Genomic DNA, 21,198 nt, shown 5'->3' on the forward strand with positions numbered 1-21,198 from the left:
CTGGAGCAGAAATGGTACAGTGAGGAATGAAGCTGTACTTGGAGCTCTGAATTTGTTTTGGTGATTCACTCCCTCAACCTGTGAGTTCCAGTGAGAGCAGCCAGCCAACATGAGCAACAATGGAAACATGCAATGAGACACGTTCTGAAAAAGAGTTCATGACAGTAAAAATCCACAAGACAAAACAACCATGGTGTATAGAGAATTAGAAACTCTGAAGTGCAAAATATACATACAGCAACATATCAGTTCATATTTACTCCCCCATGCCCAGGGGCAATTTAAAGCATGTTGTTAGGTTGGAGGACACCAGAATATGTTAAATAAACTTAAACAAATAAAGGGAAAACATGCTAAACTACTCACAAACAGTGACTAAATCCTGGTGATATGTTGCATCCACACTTAACTTTTGTTATTGTGCCACTTACATTTTTCTCTAATTAACTTGGAATTGATTTGATTTTCTCACATGTGCTTATAGTGCCCCCATGTGTGCAAAACACCCATGACACTCTATGTAAGTGAAGAATGCTTTAAATACCTCGGGTGGCACACCGCTTCTACACACACTATCCATTTTATCAGCTTCACTTACCATATAGAAGCACTTTGTAGTTCTACAATTACTGACTGTAATCCATCTATTTCTCTGCATGCTTTGTTAGCCCCCTTTCATGCTGTTCTTCAATGGTCAGGACCCCCACAGGACCCCCACAGAGCAGGTATTATTTAGATGGTGGATCATTCTCAGCACTGCAGTGACACTGACATGGTGGTGGTGTGTTAGTGTGTGTTGTGCTGGTATGAGCAGATAAGACACAGCAATGCTGATTGAGTTTTTAAACACCTCACTGTAACTGCTGGACTGAGAATAGTCCACCAACCAAAAATATCCAGCAAACAGCGCCCCATGGGCAGCGTCCTGTGACCACTGATGAAGGCCTAGAAGATGACCAACTCAAACAGCAGCAATAGATGAGCGATCGTCTCTGACTTTACATCTACAAAGTGGACCAACTAGGTAGGAGTGTCTAATAGAGTGGACAGTGAGTGGACACGGTATTTAAAAACAGCGCTGCTGTGTCTGATCCACTCATACCAGCACAACACACACTAACACACCAGCACCATGTCATTGTCACTGCAGTGCTGAGAATGAGAATGAGATTCACAGCTTAAATAATACCTACTCTGTGGGGGTCCTGACCATTGAAGAACAGGGTGAGAGCAGGCTAAAAAGTATGTAGAGAAATAGATGGACTACAGTCAGTAATTGTAGAACTACAAAGTGCTTCTATATGGTAAGTGGAGCTGATAAAATGGACAGTGAGTTTAGAAACCAGGAGGTGGTTTTAATGGTATGGCTGATCGTTATATAGTATAAAGCAGCAGTCATATTATTATACTTCACTGTGAGAAATATGCAATAACAAAAAGAACTGATAAAGGGTCAGTTACATTATCAGAGCACTGTGGATACCGTGGAGCTGCTCAGCCAATAATGCACAACTGTTTTCCCCAATTTCCCTTCCCCCACTGGAAGAAAGAGAGAAAGGTTGTAAAAGAGAAAGAGGGAGAGGAGAGAGTGAATGGGATAATCATGGTATCTCTCACACTCCCACATTTGCATACAAACACTCTCTCTGTTTTTCTCTCTTTAATAACTGGGTGCTATATTCCCTTGACAAAACAGATGCAAAGCGCTAATTAAACCCATCCACATACCACTTCATGGCCATTCATTGTCGACACCTAATAGCTAGTTGACTGAGGGTCTCGTGACAATGCCTGAACTTTCTCCACGAGAGACACATAAACAACACATTGTTGGGTGGGAACAATCAGCCATTTTGCCTTGCAGATACTGTGCTTTGCAAAACATGCTGCCTTCTGGGTCAGATGTCTTTATTTTGATTTTCACCAAATAACGTGACGTCGCCTCCGTTTGGTTCCCTGGCATTTCTGGATCCATCACCCCTCCCCTCTCTTCTCTGTTCCTCATCTCTCCTCTCTTCTCCACTCCCCCTGTTTTTCCATCACCCCCCTCACACCGCTCGGTCTGCCGGAGCTGCCGCAGAAGAAGGGACAGAGGCAAAGAAAAGAATGCACGGAATTGAGACTCCTCCGGCGCCTCTGGGAGCTGGGAAACACAAGGCGATGTGCGACGGCTGATGAGGAAAACAAAGGGGGCAGAGGAAAGAGCAAGTTTGCCCTCTGGAGCTGTCTGTTCAAACCCAAACAGCCAGGCTTCGGAATCTCCTAGTGCACCCCGAGGGAGGACGGAGGACGTGGAGGCGGAGGAGAAAGGAGGGAGGCAGGTGGTGAAAAATGGAGGGAATGTGGCATCAGAAACCTGGGGTCTCTGTGTTGGTGTTTTCTTTCATGTTCAGGGTGGTTCATCACCTCCTGAGAAAGCTGCCTTTGCCTAAAGTGGTGGAACGGGATGAGCTTCGATCCTGGAAGTGGAGGAACCTCAGTGTGTCTCTGGTCCACTCACTGCTTACCGGTCCATGGGCCATCATGTGGTGGGTCACAATGCTTTGGTCTTGAGATTCTCTTTGATGATGCACAGAGGTTCATGAGTTTTAGTGATACAGAAGAGGAGTTTCAGCATTTAGCGGAGAACACAAGGAGATCAGTATTTGTTACAGATGTTTTAGGATTTTGGAAAAAGCAAGAGGCATTTCAGGCGTGATCTTAGATGGAAAAGAAGGAGGTTTAGGATTTTGCATTAGAACATAAGGAGTTTCAAGATTTGTAATAGAACAAGAGGAAATTTGAGGATTTGAGATGGAACAGGAGGCCTTTCAGGTTGATTTTGGATATTGCAGACAAGCACAGATATAGGCAGTTTTTCGAGAGTCTCAGGATTGAGTAGGAAATTGGTGGAGTGTCAGGATTTTGGGGAAGAAAGAGCTAAAACGATGGCGTGAATACTTTTTCAAGACACTCTGTGTGATGAAAACATGGACGTTCATATCTATATGTGATTATTTTCTCTTTCACTACAGTGTAAGCCTCTGGCCAGAGATGCTGAGTGACATCTATTCCAACGGCACACCAGTCTCCTATCTGCTAGTGTGTGTTTCATCAGGTCAGTATCCACCTTTTACTGCCTACAGGTTGGTATACAACATGGGTATTCATTTTGGTATGAACAGCAGAGACATGCACACATTCCAACAGTTTCTTCATAGCAGTAAGAGCACAGGTGCCTTACCAAGACAATGCCTAGTCACATTCTGCATGTTCCAACAGCATCGTCGTAGCATGAGAGCACAGGTGCTAGATTGTCCTACCTGTAGCCCAGACCTGTCATTGGAGCATTGTATGCTGCCATCTAGACAGCATCTTTCCTCAGGACCATCCCTGCTTGTTTCAGCAAGACAATGCCTAGTCACATTCTGCACATGTTCCAAGAGCGTCTTTGTAGTATAAGAGCACAGGTGCTAGACTGGCCTCCCTGTAGTCCCGACCTGTTGTTGGTGCATTGTATGCTGCCATCTGGATTGCTTTCTTTTTCAGAAACATCCTTGCTTGTTTCAGCAAGACAGTACCTAGTCACATTCCAACAGCATCTTCGTAGCATAAGAGCGCAGGTGCTAGACTGGTCTACCTGTAGTCCAGACCTGTCTTTGAAGCACTGTACGGTGCCATCTAGGTAGCATCTTTCTAATTTTGGTTTTTTATTATCACAGGCTACTTTCTACAAGATGTGGGTGACATTATATTTTCAGGGCATGCCAGAGGATCATGGGAGTTCTTGCTCCATCACTTCCTGGTGAGTTGTATTTTTTTAACAGAGAGGAGTGAAATGCTTAGCTGAAATAATCTAATAGCTTTAATCATCGGTGTGAATAGGCAGATCTGAATCTCGCTTACAGAAAGGGTCACAGTGTGGGTGTACAAACAAGCCTCTGTGTTTCAAAGTCAGGGAACAAGAGTGCTTTTATATAAACACAGTTAGCAAAGCATTATAATTCAGATGTTTCTTATTGTCCACCACGCTCTGAAGAGAAGGATCTTTCTGCGACCGAGTTTAACAAACTAGCTCTTTTATATGATATAAAAACCTATGGTTCTTTCTCAGGAATATACTATAGATATTGTATGGTTGTTAGATGTTTAGCAACTACTTAGCATTTACAGCATAAATAGTACTTTGGAAATTAATTCAGGTTTTGCTAGCTTCATAAATGCAATTTAGATGCCAAATAACACTAAGTGTAAACAAAGTTTTATACATTGGTTATTTGTTGGAGATCTGCTGTTTGTCTAGGGCTGGTTGCTGTTAGCAGCTAAGCTAACTCAGCACTAAATGGTGTCAAATTTTTATAAAGTGTACAAACTCAATTCCCAAAAAGTTGGGACAGTAGGTAAAATTCTAAAACAAACCTAAATTAGTGTTGTGTAAACTTTAACAAGTCTTTAACAAGTATTCAGTTAAAAACCGCATAAAGAACTGACACTTAATGCTTTTCATTATAAACTTGTTTGATTTTCAGTTCCTAATTTGATGCCTGCAACACATTCCAAAAAGAGCAAGGATGGGTCAAGTTTGCCACTATGTACACTTGCAAGAATTTAAGGGTTTTACCATCTACATACCATGATATTATAAAAAGATTCAGATAAACCTAATAATGATAAGATATATACAACAGCTTTATCATTTATGTTAAATTCATTACCCATCTAAGTTTAATTAGTGTTTGTACCACCTTTAGCTGAAAAAACTAACTAGTCACATGACTTAATTGCTCTTGAGCTTTATATTATGCAATCCTTTTGGATTTTTGGGTAGAGCTCAATTAGGACAAGTCACATGGGCCATCAATCAGCAAAGCATCCAATACAACCACTGTTAGTACCACTGTTTGACTGTTAGTATGATGTTCTTGTTTTCAAATGTACGTAGTCAACAGAACCCATGTTGTCCAAAGGTTCCACTTTCGACTCATCAGTCCAAGGAACGTTATCACAAAAGGCTAAGGTATCATTAAGGTCTTTTTTGACAGGTCTAAGACCAACATTTATGTTCCTCTTGGTCAGCAGTGTTCCATATATGCCATTTTGCCCAATGTCTGACCAATAGGTGGTCACCTAACCATAGGCTTGTTGTATATCACATTCCAAAACCATGGGCAAGGGTTTTTCACAGGATTTTGTGTGTGTGAGTCCATCCATTCAAAGAACATTGCCTGGGAGTTCAGGCACTAATAGGCCTGACAGTTAAGGTTCCAAATCATTGTTGAGGTTTCAATTCATTCCAAAGGTAATGTACGTATGTATGCACTATGTATTTATAGACCTAGCTTTTGCACATGGGCATTGTCGTGCTGGCACAGAAAAGAGCCTTCCCCAAGCTGGTTTGTTCAAAAGATGGAGTAATGTAATTTATTTTATGTAATTGGTTAATTACCCCTGCAACAGATGTGACTGAAACATCTGAATATAATTGGTTGGGGTGTCAAAATACTTTTGACCATATAGTGTATAATGGCATGGTATATAAACTTGTGAGTATACCATCACCTGAACACAGGACAAAAACATTCCTAAATTCTATTATATTTCTAATATTTCCATTGTATCTGTCATCCCCAGGTGCTGTGGGTCTTCTTGTACGTTTTGTACTCCCAAAAATACATCGCAGGAGCTGCGATTACCCTCTTGGTGGAGATCAACAGCACAACTCTTCACGCAAGGCTCCTACTGAAACTTGCAGGAGCCCAATCGTCACGTCTTTACCACATCAACAAGCTCCTCAACCTCTTCACGTACGTTGCCTTTCGTCTGCTAGCTCAGTTCTACATCACATACCATGTTGTGCGTGACTATCACTGGCTAGACCTTGGAATCTACTTTCTATTTACTGTGCTCCTTATGGACATCATGATCCTCATATACTTCTACCGGCTGCTCAGGGCTGACTTTTTTCCACGAAGGAAAGGCCACCCGGAACAGAATGGCACTCAACACAACAGCTTCTCTCATTTACTTGATGAATGATTGATGAGAAGCATTCATGAGAACTTTCTTGGCTGCTTGATTACACTTATTTATAATGGACTACTTGCCCAGTTCACTGGGACGTGTTTATTTTGTACATTTTTCAGAACTATTTCCAGTATTTCACTGCCGCAAGTGTTTGTGGAATTGTTTTTTTTAAACCTAACCCTTATCTGTAACATCGTGGTGTATATGATTATCACAATTTGACATTTAATTAATAACAAATGTGAGAAACTGTTGACTTAAAACATGAAATCCATCAAAACTGAGGCTTTATTCAACCTTTTGTTCCAGATTCGAGTCAGTTTCCACTAAAGTTTGGGGTGTTTGGGCATAAACTTGGATGTCATATGGTCTACCAACACTTGTTCCCCTAGGTAACAGGGGTCTGGCCTTTAATGAACTAATTAAGTCTTACAACAAGAGGAGCTAGATGATCAGTGGTTTCCATATGGCAGGGGTGTCCAAACCTTTTTTGGCTTTTTACCATATTTTTCAGTCAAAAAGCCTTAGTGTGTGAGAACTCCTGGATTTCAATCCACATTCCAGTTCATCCCAAAGGTGCTCATTGATGTTAGGGTCAGATCTCTAAGCGTGCCATTGGAGTTCCTTAATACTAAACTCATCAAACTATGTCCTTATGGACCTTGAATTGTGCAGAGGGACACAGTCATGCTGGAATAAACAAGCGCCTTCCCCTTATTGTAGAAAGCATATTTTTTATTAAATTTAATCAATTTTATTACCTGTTAGCAATGGACGGTTGAAACACCTAAATATAGTGTATTTACAAATGAATGAATTTTATATTGTTTAGATTTTTTTACAGTTACCACTGCTTTATCCTGGTCAGAATCTGTGGGCGTAATTCAAGAACACACTTTGGACAAGATGCCAATCCATTGGGCCTTTAGGCAGAAATACACAACACACAATAGTGTCATGTTTGGAGGAAAAAGGCATTGACAGCAAAACATGTTGTCAACTCTGAAGCATGGTGGAGGGTGCATTATGGTTTGTGGCTGCTTTATTGCTGCTAAAGGAGGTTCTACCAGTTATTAATTATAAAGGTTTATTATATATATTTAGTCTGGACTGTACTTGATTTAGTGTTTGTTTCATATAGGCATGAAAAGTGTGTGTTATTGGTTTGAGCAGAATGTGCATGCCTAGTATGATTAAATGAACAGACTAGATTTGCTTTGTAATCAATGCAGAAATTATTCAAAAGATTCAAATAATGATTTCTAAAAGTGTCATGTGTGACTGGGTCCAACTAGGATGAATGAAAGGCTTCATTGTTAAAACTGGACAGTCAGTATCTGGACCGTCAGGATGTCAATGCGCCGTTTGTCTGTGCCACAGTGTTTTGTTTACTTGTCCTCAGGTTCACAAGGGAAATGTACCACAGTACCTAATGACAATTCTGAAAGTATTATATTTTACAGTTTGTAAACATCTGTACGTATCCCTTACTGATAATTTACTGAGAAAGTATTGCAGCTTGAAGATGTATTTCGTCCAGATTAGATTGTTCTAATTCTTAATTCTTTAATTTATGCATGATAAAGGCCTCACAGCATTAGGTCACCGTATGAAGATTTGCATTTGAAAAGTCATTTCTTGCATTGTGCAGGTTGGAACGGTGACTAGAAAGGCTTAAAGTCGTGTGTGCCTGGATGATGAGTGAAAACTTGGAACAGGCCTTTAAACTACAGTGTGAATTATTTGTTATTTGTTGTATTTAAATTGTTGTGAATAAATGTGTTTTTGAAAAGCATGTCTTTGTGGCGTGGCCTATCACAGTGCAAACACACACACACACACACACACACACACACACACAAACACTCATTAACATCTAGGACAATTTTAGTATCTCCAGTTAACCTGACTGCATGTCTTTAGACTGTGGGAGTAAACCTGAGGAAAACCACAATGACAGAGGGAGAACATGCAAACTCCAGAACAGAAAGGATCCGGACCCTTCCACTTGGGAATAATTTGTTTTCAGGTGTGTCAGTTTGTCCAGTATTAAGACAACTTTGATTACCAGTAATACCAACACTATTGCTTGGTGACTTGTTTAGGTACACTGATCAGCCACAACATTAAAACCACCTCCTTATTTCCACACTCACTGTCCATTTTATCAGCTCCACTTACCATATAGAAGCACTTTGTAGTTCTACAATTACTGACTGTAGTCCATCTATTTCTCTACATACTTTTTTAGCCTGCTTTCACCCTGTTCTTTAGGGGTCAGGACCACCACAGAGCAGGTATTATTTGGGTGGTGGATCATTCTCAGCACTGCAGTGACACTGACATGGTGGTGGTGTGTTAGTGTGTGTTGTGCTGGTATGAGTGGTTCAGGCTAAATACGTTGTCCACTCACTGTCCACTCTATTAGACACTCCTACCTAGTTGGTCCACCTTGTAGATTGCTCATCTATTGCTGCTGTTTGAGTCGGTCATCTTCTAGACCTTCATCAGTGATCACAGGACGCTGCCCACGGGGCGCTGTTGGCTGGATATTTTTGGTTCGTATTATCCAGTCCAGCTCTGACAGTGAGGTGTTTAAAAACTCCATCAGAGCTGCTGTGTCTGATCCACTCATACCAGCACAACACACACTAACACACCACCACCATGTCAGTGTCACTGCAGTGCTGAGAATGATCAACCATCTAAATAATACCTGCTCTGTAGTGGTCCTGTGGGGGTCCTGACCATTGAAGAACAGGGTGAAAGCAGGCTAAAAAAGCATGCAGAGAAACAGATGGACTACAGTCAGTAATTGTAGAACTACAAAGTGCTTCTATATGGTAAGTGGAGCTGATAACATGGACAGTGAGTGTAGAAACCAGGAGGTGGTTTTAATGTTCAGATAAAGTCTCGGAATCCCTGCAGTACCGGGTGTAGAGCAGGGTATGAACACTAGGACACAGTAGAGAGTCTCTACAGTCCCTGCTGGTTTCCTCCTACTGGTTTTGGAGGAACGGAGGGATGAGAAGGAAAAAAGCTCCGAATGAGTCTTCAAGCTGTGAGGAACCCGGTACTTCCGTAGCCTAGACCTTACAAAGACTTACTTTTAGTGCTGGAGAAAAACACTTTAATTAAAAACGGATAAAAAAACAAAGGCTTTAAACATAACTGTGTCCGTATAGCGGATATTTTTTAGCAGCGAAACCACAAACATCTCTTTGCTGAGGTAAGTAAAACAGCAACATCTGAAACCGCACACTACTCTACTAGGTAGTACGCTTAATGAGTATGGAACTAACGGTACAGGAATAGTATGGCATACTGTTTAGTAGGCAAGTACGTGTTCTGTAACTTAGCACCGTTGCGAAAGTAGTTAATTTGTTCGTATTTTTACAAACGGAGTTGTTTTGCCTTTAAAACTATGTTAAAGAAGTTAAAGAATTGCTTTTTTGCATATTACGTGTGAAGTTTTACAAAAACTAAAGTGCTTTACACCCATAATTTCACGCCTTGACAAACTTGTAGGGTTTGTATTGTACAACCTCCATTTTTATAGTTAAAATTGGCTATTTTTTTTTCATCAAAAAGGAAACAAACGTGTCACTTCGGGGCGAATTAGTGCTTCTTTGTCTGTAGATTAGCAAGGCAGAGATTAGTGAGGCATCATCCCAGCCACATTTTTAAGGGATGAGTAGTACCAGGTTATCCAAGTCCTGTTAACCCCTTGGTGTACCATCTTAAAACTGGTAAAATTGGTATAAAAGTAATTACATAACATAAAATATATATGCTTCCAAATATTGGGAATGATTTGGGCCCCCTGCACACAAAAGACACAGTTAAATGGATTTGGTGTGGGTGAACTTTAGGGTTTGCACAGAATCTTGACCTCAACCCTACTGAACACCTTTGGGTTGAATTGGAACTGAAATTGTGAGCCAGGCCTTCTCATCCAACATCAGTGCTTTTTGCGCTCTCAGACACATACATAAAAAACCTTTTCAAGTGAGTTGAGGCTGTTATTGGCGTCAAAAGGGGGTGGGGGGGGGGGGCTCTATTTTAATGCAAATGCATTAATGCATGTAATATTCAACCCCCTTTATCTTAAATACTTACTTGGATACATACACTGTTTTTATGTGGGATTTAAATCTGGAGACTGAGACGTCCACTGCAGGATATTCCATGACGGATTCCTTAACCATGCATTGGTTGACTTCGGAGTTTGGGTTCAGTGCCTTACTGGAAAGTCCAATTACCATTATAACACAGCCAATCATGTCTGTGTAGATGCCCGTCACTGCCAGGTTGCCATTGTTGGGACCAGAATTTTAGTATTTGGTTAAAATTACAAGTTGTTTTGGAATGAAGTGTCTGCTTAATGCAATAAATGCAAATGTATACCATATTTGTAGCCATCAGTTTACCTATTTGGTATCATGCTATGACCCAGCACTCAGTCCATTATTCAGTAAACTTTTACTAAGAAGCAGTAATTGCATGTTCTGTCCAATTCAGTGTCTGTGCCTGTCGTGATTCGTGTGTCGTGTTGTTTCCTGTACAGGACCTTCATCATGAGTGTGCTTCCTCCTGTGCGCAAGGACCGCATCATTGCCGATCTTCCAAAAGTAATATCACACTATTTTCTGATCTTACACCTAGCTTTACATGTCCAAAGCTTACAGCTCAATGTTTAATATGCTATGGTTTAGTAACCACAGACTTTGGAATTCCAAGAGTTTCAAATGGTCCCCCATGTGGCCCTGACTTAATTGTGACCCCCCCCCCCTATATATATATATGCTAATGTGACCAATTGTTTTTATGTATGTTGTTGCAGTGCTTCACTAAAGGGGCTGCTTTACATACAGAAAATGAATTTAACGCCAAGGTGAAGACAGCCTGTCAAGAGCATAGGACTGGCACAGTGGGGTAAGTTCAAAGTCAATACTTTTTGAACCAAAACAATGGTTAGGCAAGGAAAAACTCTGGACAGCTCTATCCAAGTGATTGTGCTCAATGGCAAATAAATGCAAATAAAAAAAAATGGGGTAATGGTAAGAGCCACTGGGGGGTTCGAATCCTGGGCTGGGCTCACAAATACAGACGGCGCATGGCATAACATGAACCTAGCAGTGTGGGGAGGGCACATATCAGTGCATTTACAGATGTGTGAAGGTAATGGCTGCTTCTTTACACCAGCCAGAGGTGGATTCTCAAACAGCTGTACAGCACATGCATTCACTTCGACCAGCCACCAGGAGTCAGCGATAAGGAGAAACCCTATCTAAACTTTCCCTTCCTCTTGGAGACCACTAATTCTGTCAGATAAGCGTCCAGCCAGGCCATTAGCACCTGAATTCGGCACGTTAGACTGTACTATATTAGACTGAAAAGAAGCGGTTGGCTGCCTGTGTTGGAGGGGGCATGTGTTAGTCATGGCCCTCCACGGTCAGGAGTGGAGAACAATGCTCCACAATAAATACAGCCGGCGAGTGAGTGAATTAGTGTTGTGTGGTTTAACTGTTGTCAATGTTTTCCTTTACACTTTTTGTTTGTAGCATTTTAGCCACAGTATTGTTCCACCTTGCTTAAACATCTTGCAAATTGTGTTCATTTTCAATTCTTGCCGCTGCGGGGCTACACCTGGTAAGGTGTGATTCCACCCAGTTACAATGACGTTTGGTTACCAATTAAAACAATTTGGCAGAATTTGTATCCCTAGTCAAACATTTAAAATCATTTAAAAAAAATGGAAATTGGGTTGTGCAAATTGTGAGTTAGATTAATTAAGACCATGATAAATATTTCTGTCCCTTTTATGTTTGTCCAGCAGGTTTAAAATCTCTAAGGTTATTGTAGTGGGAGACCTGGCAGTTGGGAAAACCTGTCTGATTAATAGGTAAGCATTACTCATTGTAGGCAAAGAAATTAATCTATCCAATACCGAACTATGACGTTGTAATATTTCCTTTTGTTGCTTTCTCAGATTTTGTAAAGATGTCTTTGATAAAAATTACAAAGCTACAATTGGCGTGGACTTTGAGATGGAGAGGTTTGAGGTGCTTGGAGTTCCGTTCAGTCTTCAGCTGTATGTATCAAGCAAAGTATGGGACATTTTGTTAATATATAATCCACTGTGTGGTTCTGAGTTTGTTCTTTTTTTGCCGTAGTTGGGACACTGCTGGTCAGGAGAGGTTCAAGTGCATCGCTTCTACCTACTACAGAGGAGCTCAAGGTTGGTACACTCTACAGCCTGAGAAGTAAAATATTACATTGCACCAGGAGAGAACTGGCCTTAATCCAGATGTTTTTTTATTGTTTTAGTGGTCTTAATGATGCTTACTTTCTGTTCTTTTCCAGCTGTAATCATTGTTTTTGATTTGAATGATGTGGCCTCCCTGCAGCATACTAGGTAAGTGATATCATTTATAACTACAATATTATTAGTAAAGAATAAGAGTGGTCAGAAATGGCATTAAAAAAGCACATGGTGTGGTTTTAAAGGCAGTGGCTGCTCGATGCTATGAAAGAAAACGACCCCACCGGCGTTTTACTCTTCCTGGTGGGAACAAAGAAGGATCTAAGCGTAAGTGCTTGTTTTGTTTGTGCGCGTCTCAATTCGGGCGGCAACCTGTCTATCTTTATTCCTCTTTCAATCATAATTGTCTTTTCCAATGATACAACTGATATCTCACTGCTGTATTTTTATCTAGTCTCCGGCGCAGTATTCTCTGATCGAACAGGACGCCATCAAAGTGGCCGAGGAGATGAAAGCTGAGTACTGGGCTGTGTCTTCTTTGTCTGGTGAGACTTTTCTCTAAATTCATATACATAAAACTTACTAAGGTTTTTAGGGTGTGACAATATATCATACCAGTATAGTGGTTCTGCATCATGAAGCAATCTGAAATTTCTTTTAGTATAGATTGCCAATTCAGAGTACTTGATACATGTTAATAAGCTGTGTTGCACTGCTAACAGGGGAGAATGTTCGAGAGTTTTTCTTCCGTGTGGCATCCCTGACGTTTGAAGCTAACGTGCTGGCGGAGCTGGAAAAAAGCAACGCTAGGCGAATTGGCGATGTTGTCCGTAAGTACTTCAGTATACTTCTGAATAACTATAAAGATTACTGTGTGAAATACACCGATCAGGCATAACATTATGACCACCTCCTTAATATTGTGTTGGTCCCCCTTTTGCTGCCTCATACGCAACAAACTCTGATGCACTGTGTATTCTGACACCTTTCTATCAGAACCAGCATTAACTTCTTCAGCAGTTTGAGCTACAGTAGCTTGCTGTTGGATCGGACCACACGAGCCAGCCGTCGCTCCCCACGTGCATCAGTGAGCCATGGCCGCCCATGACCCTGTCGCCGGTTTACCACTGTTCCTTCCTTGGAACACTTCTGATAGATACTGACCACTGCAGACCGGGAACACCCCACAATAGCTGCAGCTTTGGAGATGCTCTGACCCAGTCATCTAGCCATCACAATTTGGCCCTCGTCAGCTCACTCAAATCCATATTACACTCGCCCATTTTTCCTGCTTCTAACACATCAACTTTGAGGATAAAATCTCACTTGCTGCCTAATATATCCCCCCCACTAACAAGTGCCGTGATGAAGAGATAATCAGTGTTATTCACTTCACCTGTCAGTGGTCATAATGTTATGCCTGGTCGGTGTATAATTGCTTGGATAACGATATGTGTATGTAAATCTCCCAACTGTAACACACCCCCACATAATCTCCTACCACTACTTTTCACCTGCCAGAGATTTACATTTACATTTTTGGCATTTAGCAGATTACATTCTTAGCAATTGAGGGTTAAGGGACTTGCTCAAGGGTCCAACAGCAGCAACCTGGCAGTGGTGGGGCTTGAACCAGCGACCTTCTGGTCATCAGCCCAGTACCTTAAGCGCTAGGCTACAACTGCGCAAAGCCACTTGGGCCAACCCACTAGAACTGGGATCCACAGATTGAATCCCCAGAGGTGTTATCAATAAGTTGAGTGTCTATAAATGATCAGTGATTTGGGGGTATAAGAGACTGCTTTGCATTCACAGGACAAAGTGGTGGTAAATCATAAAGTCAATTAATAATGCAGCAATCAAGGTCCTTCCAATGGGTTTGCAGACTTTTTGTCATCATTGTTCAATATGTGTCTAATTTTTTTTATTTATTATGTTACAGAAATCAGCAGCAATACAAATAACTTAAAGTACACAACTTCTAAAAAGAAGCAGCCGAGCTGCTGTCAGTGAGGGGGGTGAAGAATTTTGCACCGAGCTAAACGACGGTACCAAAGCAATCAGTACAGTTTGCACAACAGTATGAGGGACTCAGTGTTAAACCAGTTCAGATTAGGAATGTGCAGTGAGTATAAAGGAAACATTCCTATGCTGTTTATTATTTTAATTTTTGTTAAACATTTTTTAAATGCACTAGATGGCCAAAAGTATATGGACTCATTCCAAAACTGTTGCCCAAGTAGCAATAACAGCCCCTTGATGTTCTGCAAATGCTTTCCACAAGATTCCCATTTAGCACAGATGTCAGAGAAAAGACTTGCTGGAGTTCCTGCACCCCATGTCCTTATGGATCTGGCTTTGTCCGTAGGGGCAAATTGTTGTTTATATAGGAATAAAGTCATTTCTTTTATATACTGATCGTATATATGTGTTAACAATGAGTATGACTGAAACACCTAAATGTAATAATAAGTACTAATACTTCCGGCCATGCAGTGTACTGTGTTTTTTTCTTTACCTTGTTTTATATAAATGAATGATGCTGGTACTTCAGAAATGGTCATTTAAAGACAGTACATTTAAGTTTACATGGAGCAGATGTTAAGATCAGTTTTGAATAGCGAGTTGCACAGTAATGCTATAGACATTGTATTTTTATCAGTTTTAATATTGCAAATAAAATAGTATTACATACTTCACAATAAAAGTTTCTGTATAGTAGATTAGGAATTGTTCTATTGTATAACACCGGTACGCTTAACAATAGATAGGTTATACATTGTATAGTATATTTGTATGTAATGTTCTCAACCTGAGCTAATAAAATCAATCAGACAAGTCTAGCTTTTTAATCCATTTGTAACATGCTATGTACATACATACATTATTATAATATAGCTACACCTAACAGATGATCTTTGTGGGTAAACAATTACTAATGGCAGCCAATTTGTTGTTTACTTACCTCAGTGTAGCAGGTGCAGGAGTGTTGTTTGGTTTTTTAAACGTCTCGATGTCAGCGCTGGGAGGATAATAATAATAGTGCTCCAACTGAAAATAAAGCCAGCAGCGCCCTGTGATCAGAAAGCATCGACTGATAAAAGACTAGAGGAAGGTTAACAGTTGTAGTGCATAAAAAAACAGCTTGAGTCTCTACTGGTACACCTGCAACGAGTGCTAACAGGGTGTGTGTTACTAATAAAGTACGTTTAAATGTTATTAAAACCCCAACAACACTGCTGTACCTAGCACTCAGGTAGTGAAATGGTCTACTGCGCTAGGGTTATGATCGGCTGTGTCTGAAGGGGGATTGGATTGGCTCCCTGTCCAAGGTAAGCATTAGATACACTTACACTGGAGCAACACACTACCATGTTATTACCATGTCGGTATCAATGCAGTGCTAAAAATGGTCCAACACCCAAACATAATCTAGTCAGTGGGGGTCCTATGGAGATCTCTTTCAATTGATAAATGGGTTAGAAGGAGGTGACAAAGTCTACATTGAGTAATTGTATACCCACAAAGTTCATCTGAATGGTAGGTGTAGCTTATAAAATAATGAATGTACCTGTCTGATAGGTCTACCTAATAAAGTGTGTGTGTGTGTTATATGATCCTTAATTGTAATATTGCCATTAGGTTTTATATTAGGTTTTTATTTTTATTTAGGTTTTGTAATGTTGCCATGTTGTAATTTTCTCCATCCAGTCTAAAGTTCTAATCTTTAGAAAAAATACATACAATCATGTTAGAAGTTTATTTTTTAATAAGTCACATTGGTTATCAGTGTGGCTGTTAGATAATTAAATTACAAATTATTACAAAAATACAATTATGTAGCAAAAGCAAAACACATCAACTTAATGACCAAGTAATTACCCAATTGGTTACTTATTCTATAAGGTTCCTACAGGAACACTATGTCACATTCTAAAAAAATCAGACATTTTGAGTATGATTTGAAGGAAAAAATCAGTCTGGACAGGGTCATTTATAAGGCTCTAGGACTGAACCACATTAAGAACCATTACTGCCAAGGAAACTTGGAACACTGGTGAATCTATTCAGAAGTAACTGAAAATTTCCCAGCCAAATATTTCTCCGATACCCAAGTGACAACTGATTCAGGAATTACTGTTTATGATTGTGTATGACCTCACAAAATAAAAAGGGCATAGCAAAAATTCATGTTCATATGTTGGAGGCAGAATAGAAAAAAGGAAACCCACTGCTGACCAAAAGGAACATTGGTATACCTGAAGCCTATATTTTAATACTTTTGTATTAATGTCCTATAGATCAATTATTCAAATTATTATGTCTGAAAGAAAGTTTTTTTGTTTGTTTAATAGGATTTTAACGTCATGTTTTACACTTTGGTTACATTCATGACAGGAACGGTAGTTTATCTTCACACAAGGTTTATCAGTTCACAAGGTTATATCGATCACAGTCGTGGACAATTTAGTGTCTCCAATTTACATTTACATTTTTGGCATTTAGCAGACGCTTTTATCCAAAGCGACTTACATTACAGTTACAGTATACAGTCTGAGCAATTGAGGGTTAAGGGCCTTGCTCAAGGGCCCAACAGCAGCAACCTGGCAGCTGTGAGGCTTGAACCAGCAACCTTCTGATTACTAGTCCAGTACCTTAACCACTAGGCTACAGCTTTTCCTCACTTGCCTCACTTGCATGTTTTTGGACTGTGGGAGGAAACCGGAGCTCCCGGAGTAAACCCACGCAGACACGGGGAGAACATGGGGAGAACATGCAAACTCCACACAGAAAGGACCCAGACCCGGACCCAGACCGCCCCACCTGGGGATTGAACCCAGGACCTTCCTGAAAGAAAGTAAACTTGCCATTATTGAGTAAAGGACAAACTCCACTATGTAAAACCATTCTACAAAAGAAAGTAAGATCATATGTACTTGATAATGCTGTAACTGTTTAGTAGCACTTAAGAAAAGAAGTGGCCTAATCAAAGTTCTGAACTGAACCCAGCAGATGCTGAAGACCTGAAACACGCAGTTTTACAAGGAAGAAAAGCTATCCAACTGTGGGATGACAAACAAGCATATAGTCAGCCGTCCACATACTTTTGGTCATGTATTGCGGCTTCCTTTTCTTTAACACGTCTAACCAATGAGGGTTTGGTTTTCTATTTGACACTGGAGGTTCTTGGGGACGCAGTGGGAGCACTTGTAGTTTTCCATGATCCACTTTCCACCCTCGCTTTTCTCGATGGCTATGGCAGTGACACCTGTTGAATAAAAGTGAGCACTGAATTCATTCATTCGTTTACTCATTCATTCCAAACAATCAACCAATCATCCACAGCACCCAACTGGCTCAGTTTTTCCCTTCAGGCAGAGCACTCCGGAAGCTGTATATCTGTGCTGGAACATCTCTGACACAGATGGAAAAATGATTGAACATAAAAACCCTGAAGCTCTTAATGCTTACCCACAACATTCGCTCCCTGTCTTTCTACCAGTTGAATGGCTGCCCTCATCGTTCCTCCAGTTTCTATCCACTGGTCAACTATGAGAACACGCAGACCTGAAACGCAGGGCAGTTTGTCATGCACCAACCTTAGTTACAACAAAATCTTTTAAGCTTTAGAATGCCTTTTTAAAAATCTTTAACTGATATGCTTATAGCTGATGCTCCCACCACCATACTTCACTGTGTGTATTCACTGAGTTCTTTGTCATGTTTTACCACCACTGGGTGTCAGTGGGATAGTTTTTCTGGGAATCCCAAATAGGATCCATCGCGGGCCTTGGCTATCCCCCCTCCTTCCAAGTGTAGCCAATCATGTCTGTTTGTAGACACCTGACCGGCTGATGGTGAACTAGCATAATTTCCCACAGGGTTGTTTTATGACCAGTTACATTTTTGCCAAAGAGTTTAATTTTTCTACAGTTCCCACCCTCGGATGAGCCAATCATTGTTCGTATAGGCGCCCAGCCTGCCGGTAGCAGAGCTAAGATTCAAACTCTTGAGCACTGGTGTGTAACATAAGACATTCTGAGTCTCAGCACAGTCAGTGTACAGTAGCGGTCAGTTCCGCCTGGCTCATAAGATGTCAGACCTGAGAATTAGGATTTGGATGTGATTGTGCACATCTGTACTTCATTACCCGGTTTTAAGACGTCGACTCGCACTTCCATTAACTTCTCTCTTTCAGTGTAGTCGACGTAATCCTGCAAATCGGTTTGCACACACAGGTGTCCTGCTTTTCGGATGGCCAGAAAACCTTTTCCTAATTTGATGGCCACTGCTGAACCTAAAACGTGAAAACACACGATTATGTGAAGACATTTGCTTCTAGAATTAATCGTTTCAGTAATCATAATCTGAGCTGACCCTCATACTGCCAGTTCAAGTCTACTTTTAAGGGCAGGGCAGGTCTATATTTAGAATCCTGCCCGTAATGTATATTTATGGAAAGGTATTTGTACTACTATACTCACATGTGGATGAAGTTAAAAATAAAAGCAGTCACTCAAATATTGAAGGCTTAGCTTAAAAGTCAGGCACAAACACAACAAGGCACTCTACCGAGGATGAAGCCCATTGCATCGATACCAGCCACCAGGTCAATCTGCTCGCTCTTGAATGGTCTGAGAAGATCCCTCACACAGTCCGACAATGCCTGGAGGGGTGTGGACGGACAACATGAGGAGTCTGCATTGTGCTTATGTGCATAGCCCACACAGCAATCTAAGCTATTTCTTATTAGGAGTACATTACTCTACAAGCCCAGAATAAACTCACCAGTTAGGGGGTCACTACTACTATGTCTCATGATGCTATGTTTATATTTGTTTTATATTTCATGATTTTTTTATATTACTCTTTTTCTGTAGCACTTTGAGATTTGTTTTCAAATGTAAAGTGCGTTATAAATAAAATTTATTATTATTATTATTATTATTACTATGCAGTGCCATACCTGGGAATTGCAGTAAAGTCTGGAGGGATCGAGCCATGCAAACTTTGGCCCCTTTGTATTTGGTGCCATGAGTGACAGGTACCACCCTTCATCTCTCTTCTGAGGAACGGTGAAAACATCCATTCTGGAAGGATCGCAGCTCTTCTGTGAGCCTCTGAGAAGGTGAACCTTTTATAGGGGGCCTGTTTGAGGAAACTCTTTTTGGCTTGGACAGTGTGACAGTCTCTAGGGTTGCCAGATTGGTTTAATATGTACCGAATCAATAACTCGCACCGTGGGAACATCCAGGAAAATATAAGTAACTTGATAAATACAATCAGTACGTAATTCATACCATAACATATATGATGTGTTTTAGGGTTGAAACTATGTCAGATATTTCTTTTAAAGATTGCTTATTTTATTGCTGCCATAGTAACAAGTATAAATGGCAACATACAGGGCGTGGACAACATAACAGAATATTGTACAGTAGTTGTAAGTATGTGGACACCTGACCACTGACCAGTGGCTAGCTGGATACCAGTACCAAATTACAGGCATTAATATAGAGACCTCCCCCTCCCAATCTCTGTGGCTAGGACGCTTAACATGTATTCTGTGGGAATCTGTGCTTATTCGTTCAGTACTATGTATGGTAAATGGTGAAAGGCATAAATTATTTGTAGTCTCATATTGAGAAATCTTCATTTTAAACTTTGTCATTAAAATACAGAATTAACAGAGACAAAAGTATTCAGACACCAATGCATAAAATCAGGGGCGTCGTAGTGGGACTGAGTTACCAGGGCCCCAAGTTGGGGGAGGGCCCTTGAGGAGTCTAGAAGGAGTCTGGACTGGGGGTGAGGGGGGCCATGGGCACTGCTTGTGCATAGGGCCCAGAATTTGGTGCTACACCCCTGCATAAAATGCACATATGTAAAGCTTACATAAAAGGTTACTTAAGGATGGTCAGATGAATACGTCTCGTCATGTTTGGAAAAAGACGGTTGAGCGTGTTGTGTTTTTTAATTGGAAAGACCACTTTACTTAAGTTAAAAGTTAACAAATGTGTTTATTACAAATTGTAGGAAAATCAAGGTTACAACTGCTCGGCCGATGACTCCTTTGTACCTAATATCAGGCGCATGCAAAAAAGAAGCCCAGATTGTCTCTCCATACACACTTATAGTCCCTTTATCTATGCCGGGGGCGTGCTCACATTCTTACACATTCTTTGTTCTCAAACTGATTTCATCAAGTCTTAATCAACTAAGGCATAGTCCAGTCTCTTTCTGCTGCAGTCAGCATACATGTCAGCTGACCCATACACACTGGTTTTCTACTTATCTGCTCCATTCTTTATACAATGACTTTGCTTAACCCTTTATACATAACATTCTGTGCTTTCGGCCTTCATTTACTTTACAGTATCATAATTAAGTTTTACATTGTTCATTTAATAATCTTACAAGCGTAAGATCCAGAAGACCAAAAGATGGGAGCATCATGATATGGGCCTGCTTCTCTGTTATTTCTACTGAGGCTTTACACAACATTGAAGGTAACCTGAATGAAATAATATCCCAAGATCAGATTCAAAAGGAAATGTTTACCTCTTTGGCCAGGCAAAAAGAAGCTGGATAAACTAAAAGGCAAAAAAGCCAAAATCATTTAAAATTCCCAAAATGCATTCAATTATTGAGAATAGAAATTTATTAGCGAGCTTTTGAGAGAGTCCTGTCCGAGTTGTGTTTGTGCCTCTGCAGAGCTTTCCCCAGGTAGCACAGCACCCACCGTGATGCTGACCAGGAAGAAGCAGTGATGGTATGGTATGCATATGCCGCGATGTAATGGGTTACATAAGACATTAAATGAAGGTTATTCTCACTTTTGACTCATAGATGGCGCAACAGTGACACCCTGCTGAGAATGAACACACACACACACACACACACACACACACACACACACACACACACTC

General features: G+C 40.7%; 3 protein-coding genes across 4 annotated transcripts; 2 read left to right on the forward strand and 1 right to left on the reverse strand.

The window, feature by feature from the left end:
* The first annotated feature begins 2,096 nt into the window (after window positions 1-2,096).
* On the forward strand, window positions 2,097-6,030 carry LOC134334695 (TLC domain-containing protein 1-like). Its single transcript, XM_063017117.1, has 4 exons — window positions 2,097-2,528; window positions 3,015-3,097; window positions 3,702-3,784; window positions 5,611-6,030. Exons 1-4 carry the CDS (start codon window positions 2,332-2,334, stop codon window positions 6,013-6,015), a joined length of 768 nt encoding a protein of 255 aa, XP_062873187.1. The 5' UTR covers window positions 2,097-2,331; the 3' UTR covers window positions 6,016-6,030.
* A 2,992-nt stretch (window positions 6,031-9,022) lies between these two features.
* Window positions 9,023-15,099, forward strand: rab34a (RAB34, member RAS oncogene family a). 2 transcript variants are annotated; one of them, XM_063016587.1, is made up of 11 exons: window positions 9,023-9,232; window positions 10,571-10,634; window positions 10,847-10,938; window positions 11,840-11,908; window positions 11,996-12,097; window positions 12,180-12,244; window positions 12,370-12,421; window positions 12,514-12,595; window positions 12,723-12,813; window positions 12,991-13,098; window positions 14,211-15,099. In XM_063016587.1, the coding sequence occupies exons 2-11, from the start codon at window positions 10,581-10,583 to the stop codon at window positions 14,279-14,281; spliced, it is 786 nt and encodes a 261-aa protein (XP_062872657.1). In that variant the 5' UTR covers window positions 9,023-9,232; window positions 10,571-10,580; the 3' UTR covers window positions 14,282-15,099. The 2 variants fall into 2 exon arrangements, with proteins under 2 accessions (XP_062872657.1, XP_062872658.1); XM_063016588.1 differs by having other exon boundaries at window positions 11,843-11,908.
* A 948-nt stretch (window positions 15,100-16,047) lies between these two features.
* zgc:174895 (uncharacterized protein LOC100126024 homolog) lies at window positions 16,048-19,363 on the reverse strand. The gene is made up of 5 exons (XM_063016901.1): window positions 19,236-19,363; window positions 18,842-18,935; window positions 18,420-18,566; window positions 17,741-17,836; window positions 16,048-17,537 (listed from the first exon to the last, which is right to left on the reverse strand). The coding sequence occupies exons 1-5, from the start codon at window positions 19,356-19,358 to the stop codon at window positions 17,413-17,415; spliced, it is 585 nt and encodes a 194-aa protein (XP_062872971.1). The 5' UTR covers window positions 19,359-19,363; the 3' UTR covers window positions 16,048-17,412.
* Between the last annotated feature and the right edge of the window lie 1,835 nt (window positions 19,364-21,198).

This window comes from Trichomycterus rosablanca, chromosome 20 (assembly GCF_030014385.1).
Source record: "Trichomycterus rosablanca isolate fTriRos1 chromosome 20, fTriRos1.hap1, whole genome shotgun sequence".
NCBI lineage: Eukaryota > Metazoa > Chordata > Actinopteri > Siluriformes > Trichomycteridae > Trichomycterus > Trichomycterus rosablanca.

Coding starts and splice junctions, on each gene's coding strand:
- zgc:174895 (XM_063016901.1), bottom strand. CDS start 19,358: ATGGATGTTTTCACCGTTCCTCAGAAGAGAGATGAAGGGTGGTACCTG. Junction 18,567..18,841: donor TGCAATGGGCTTCATCCTCG/GTAGAGTGCCTT, acceptor TTCACGTTTTAG/GTTCAGCAGTGGCCATCAAA. Junction 17,837..18,419: donor AGTCGACGTCTTAAAACCGG/GTAATGAAGTAC, acceptor CCTGCGTTTCAG/GTCTGCGTGTTCTCATAGTT.
- LOC134334695 (XM_063017117.1), top strand. CDS start 2,332: ATGGAGGGAATGTGGCATCAGAAACCTGGGGTCTCTGTGTTGGTGTTT. Junction 2,529..3,014: donor GGTCCATGGGCCATCATGTG/GTGGGTCACAAT, acceptor CTTTCACTACAG/TGTAAGCCTCTGGCCAGAGA. Junction 3,098..3,701: donor GCTAGTGTGTGTTTCATCAG/GTCAGTATCCAC, acceptor TTATTATCACAG/GCTACTTTCTACAAGATGTG.
- rab34a (XM_063016587.1), top strand. CDS start 10,581: ATGAGTGTGCTTCCTCCTGTGCGCAAGGACCGCATCATTGCCGATCTT. Junction 10,635..10,846: donor TCATTGCCGATCTTCCAAAA/GTAATATCACAC, acceptor ATGTTGTTGCAG/TGCTTCACTAAAGGGGCTGC. Junction 10,939..11,839: donor CATAGGACTGGCACAGTGGG/GTAAGTTCAAAG, acceptor ATGTTTGTCCAG/CAGGTTTAAAATCTCTAAGG.